Source organism: Palaemon carinicauda, chromosome 24 (assembly GCF_036898095.1).
Source record: "Palaemon carinicauda isolate YSFRI2023 chromosome 24, ASM3689809v2, whole genome shotgun sequence".
NCBI lineage: Eukaryota > Metazoa > Arthropoda > Malacostraca > Decapoda > Palaemonidae > Palaemon > Palaemon carinicauda.
Genome location: NC_090748.1, coordinates 31,683,513 through 31,688,512, shown reverse-complemented (window position 1 = coordinate 31,688,512; position 5,000 = coordinate 31,683,513). Strand labels below are relative to the sequence as shown.

At 35.6% G+C, this 5,000-nt stretch overlaps 1 protein-coding gene across 1 annotated transcript in view; it reads left to right on the top strand.

The window, feature by feature from the left end:
- The window catches only part of LOC137617834 (uncharacterized), a 10,040-nt gene extending 7,279 nt beyond the window's left edge, over positions 1–2,761 (top strand). Inside the window, 3 exon segments of the mRNA XM_068347783.1 lie at positions 2,493–2,568; positions 2,571–2,591; positions 2,594–2,761. Of these exon segments, the coding sequence (XP_068203884.1) occupies positions 2,493–2,568; positions 2,571–2,591; positions 2,594–2,697 (201 nt within the window). The 3' untranslated portion in view covers positions 2,698–2,761.
- The last annotated feature ends 2,239 nt before the right edge of the window (positions 2,762–5,000 follow it).

Sequence of the window (5,000 nt, the reverse complement as noted above, 5' to 3'; positions counted from 1 at the left end):
ATACTTACTTTAGTAAGTCAAAGAACTCTGGCATTTTACACATGCAATTGTCGGGTGAATTAGGACACAATACATTCTAATAGACATTTATTCCCAATAAATGACTAAATGAATTAACCAGAATTATACACGAAACGTATACAGAAATTATATTTCTTTCATGAAAGGGAAAGAAATGATGAATGCCACTCTTAGATTGAAGAAAATTTTTATAATAAAACTTCTCTTCGAAAATTCTGTACCAGTTACATTCTATCAACACTGTGTACTACGTATACACGGCACTAGTGCTATCTGTATAATTCCACACCTGGGATGTTGAACAGAGATAGTGTCACCATGGTAACACTCATAAAAATGAGGTCACACCAGAAGTGATGACCCCTTCTCCCTTTAATTGACAGTCCCAATCAATTAGCTGTTCACCACAGACTTAGACGGCAGGTTTAAAAATTCTACCCGCCGCTTAGCATAGTGTTTGTAGAACAATCTGGATGATTCCCATCCAGAATATGAGCAAGGACGTTCGAGGTCCTAATTAATTAACTGTCTATGACAGTCATTAGTGGGCCGGTTTTAATACACTACCTGCTGTCACTACATAGTGCTTTAATTCATGGCCCTGCTTCGCATAGTGTTTGTAAAACACTCTGGATGATTTCCATGTGGTGAATGAACAAAGACGCTCAAAGTCCATTTACTGAAAGAAGTTCAGTGATGAAGCAATTTTTCTTGGATCATGACCTGCGGGAGTACTGTCAGGATCTCCTGTACGAATAAAGTAGGTGAGCTTCACCCTCAGTTGTTTTAGGGATAAGTTTGATCCAGAGGTTTCTCCTTTAAAGAGCTTTCCTCCCCTGAAGTCTGAAGTTCTACAAAGATAGACCTTTAGACACTCTACCGGATATAGAGCGATATCTTCCTTCAGAGGGCAGATTTTCCAGGGTCCCCACCTCTTATTGGGTAGCTCGTTCTTAGCGAGAAAGGTTGGATCAGGAAAGAGGTTCAGTTCTCCCGCTTATGTGAACTGAATGTGGCCCTCGTCTCTAGATAGGGCCACTATTTCACTAACTCTAGCCAGTGAGGCTATAGCGAATAAAAAAATAACTTTTTGAGTTAGATCCTTAAGGGAACAATCTTCATTGTTCATAGATGAGGCATAATGGAGGACCTTATCCAAAGATCATGGAATGGGCTTTGGTGGTGGTGCAGGCCAAAGCCTTGCACATGCCTTCGGAATCTTATTAAAGATTTCATTTAATAGATCTACTTGAAAGGCATATAGAAGAGGTCTAGTCAAGGCTGATTTGCACACAGTTATCGTGTTGGCCGTCAGGCCTGTATTATGAAGGTGGACAAAGAAGGACAGACAGAAGTTCATCGAAATTTCTTTCGGTCCTTTTGCTTTAACAAAAGCAACCCACTTTTTCCAAGAAGACTCATATTGTCTTCTCGTTGACTTAGTTTTATATTCTTCTAAGAATTCTATATTGCCTTCTGAGATCCCAAATCTTTTCCTAACCGCTAGTGCAAGGAAATCATGAAATGAAAGTTTCGGGTTCTACGAGTGAAAAAAGCTGGAAAATTTATAACAAATATCCATGAAAATCGATCGAAAATGTCAGATTAACAGGGAACACCTCTGAGAGAAATCACTACAAAATAAGGAATGTTCGCCATATTGGATATAGCTCTGGTGTGATACTCAATAGTACGAGAACTAGGGTAGCATTGATACGGCTCCCCTTCTATTCTGCCACATTCCCCTCGAAGCGTTAATGCTATTAGGGGTGCGTATTGCTATGTGACGTGTCAAGAATACGTCCTCTGATATTATACGATATCCTTGAGATAAATTTAAGGATATTCGCGCCAGGAGTTAGAATTCTGGATACCTAAAGGTAAAATTCACTAGGAATTTCACTATTGTACATATATCCCTTAGGAAGCTACTTACAGGAACTTCCTTCAGGACGACATGATTTGAGCCCAAAAAATTAAAGCATATGGTTTCCTATCGAGAAATTCATTTGTACAAAGAGTAACAGACATTCGCTTAATTTACAATTCTGTTCCACTAATTAATCCCTCAGAGGAACGTTCTATGAATACGTCGTAATATCATTTTCTTGTAAACAAAAGGGTCTAATTTAACGGTGTTCATTAGCGACTGAAATAACAGAACACAAACGTTTCATCAAAATTTCATGAAGGAGGATGAAATACAGTTCATTTTGTCTTTTTCTCTGTTTTCCCCCTTTTCAGTTTTTAAGCTTTGTGTGTAATTACATTCAAGGAATTCTATATAAGGTTCACGTCACCTATCTTGCAAAAGTGAAATGAATTTAATAATACATGTTTTAAATGAAATTAGGCTTATTGATCGAGCATTTATAAAAGGAGACGGAGCATGAATAGGTAAAAGGGTTGGAACTAATTTATCAAATGATGATGAACACTTACGCTTTTCGTGTGTTATTATCCATTTGCAGGTGGTGGAAACCGCACATTATACATTCATGTGTGGTCAAGACACGATCTTCGACCAGCAGCTGATGTTATGCGGTCATCGGATGAAGCCTTCCCGTGCGCATTGCAGCTTCCATTTATGAAGAGACAAACTTACAGCTGAGGCAGGAGATTGAAGCCAGTGAAAACGAGGCTAAAATTAAGAAGTTCGTGCAGGTTGTGAACTGAAGAAGCAAGTTACATCTAATCTTCGGATGACTCGAACTTTGACATTTTTGAATTTGTTAATCTATTAATATGAGATCATCCGTGGCTCATCTCTTCATTATGTTTAAGCGACTTCTTTAGTACAATAAAGATAACATTTATACTCTGTGTTTTTAATTACTCATACTGTGCAATGTCCACCAAAATAGGCTATAATGGAATCATGAGAGAAGTTTCTAAACGCTGATATATTGTCAATGGTATGAAAGTGAAATCATTCGGCTTAAATGAGATATATATGATTGCTATTCGCTCATCATTCTCTAAGAAAGGTTGCCTGTTTACTATTAATTTAAATTCATTTAAGGTCATTCTATTGCTTTCAGCCTTATATCACAATGGAAAAAAATCTTTTTTACGTGTTATTACAGGTTTGGCATTTCTTCAATTATTTTGGAGTATTTTCTTTCCATGTGTTGATAACTTCGGTAACCCAACCCAAGCCTCTCAAATTACTTTGGTACATCCCATTTTTTTTATTTTCTGGTTATTGAAGGAAATATCTTTTTTTTTTTTAATAATTTCATGATATTCATAATATTGATTAAGTCCGTTCATGAGCATAGCAAGTGCAAAGTTAATGCACTGTTACTGTTTTTAGAATGATTTATTGCTAATTTGTTCCCATCATTTATTTATTTCCTTATTTCCTTTCCTCATTGGGCTATTTTTTCCTATTGGAGCCCTTGGGTTTATAGCATCTTGCATTTTCAACTGGGGTTGTAGCTTGGCTAATAATAATAATAATAATAATAATAATAATAATAATAATAATAATAATAATAATAATAATAATAATAATAATAATAATGGTAATGGAGTCCTATCAAGTGAATTTACAGTGAACACCAGAATATACCAAGGAAAGAGCTGTCCCTTATGTTGTTTATCCTCCTCGTGGATTTTGTAATACGTAGAATAGATGGAGATGGTGGAGAAGGATTGAACTAGATTGGTAATAGAAAATTAGCTGACCTACAGTACACTGATAGCAATGTCCTTATTAGCAGATCACTACATGATTTGCAATGTTTGCTTACCAGAATGCATGAAATATCACATGAGGTTAAGCTCAAGATAAATAATAAAAATAAAAAAAAAAACACAGATGATATGAAAGGAACATGCAATAGAAGATGATATTAGGAAGTAAGATCTCTAATATCGGGTATTTGGAATTGGAGTTTGATGAAAGATTTTGAAAAAAAATTAGACAATGGCTAGGGTAAGTAAAATTTTGAAATAAAAATACCTGAAATTACATATAAAATTTTAGCTATATATCAGCTTAGTGAGATCTGTGTTACTGTATGGACATGAGTCATGATATAACGATGAAGCAGTCACCAACAGATTTACTAGATCTGAGAACAAAGCCCTCAGAAGGATATTGGTATAAGAAATGAAACTAAAAGAGAAATTACTTGAGTGCCATATATGGATGAGATCATGGTGAGAGGTAGATGTAGATGGTTTTGGTATGCTCTATACGCACTCCCTAAAAGAGATAAGTTCACCAAACATTTACCTGGGCTCCACAAGGTACTAGAAGAGTTGGAAGACCCAGGCCTACATGGTTGAGGACTAAGAAGAGTGAAGTTAAAAATGAATGAAGAAGTATTGAATTTAATGCTCAAGATGAAGACAATTGGCTAAATGTAACTGAGCCCCTTCGCATCAAAAGGCGTAGGAGGAGATGATAATAACGATAATGATGATTCGTCCCTTGACCCTTAATTTCCTCTGTTGAATATATAAATGAAGTAAGGAGATTCGTGTGAACTATAAGATTGTAGAAATATTTCATGACCTTCCTAATGGTTTATGATAACTGCAAGCTTTTAAGACAAAGCTGCCTCTAGTTTTGAGCACAATGAGCATCATATTAACTAACCAACAAGCATTTTTATCACCATTTTTTATTAAGTTAATTTTGAAGTAACTGGCTAACATGAGAAAAAAAAAATTCATCAAAATCATTTTATCCTATTCCTTCTTGTCCTCATCTTTTATAAATTGGCCCAAAAGATGTAGGACATAGGCTATTGCTCAATGCAGGTCACCAATGATTCCCCGTTACCGTATTAGCTCCAACACAAAAATTTTCACAACGGCTAATTTGTATTATATATGTTAATATCAATTTTGGGTGACCGAGGTATCTAAAATACGGAATCTGTTTCAACTTGAAATATATTTTCTCTTACTTATCATATCTTATTAAACCGGCACCATGTTTTACGTCAATGCAGCTTTGGTGAAAT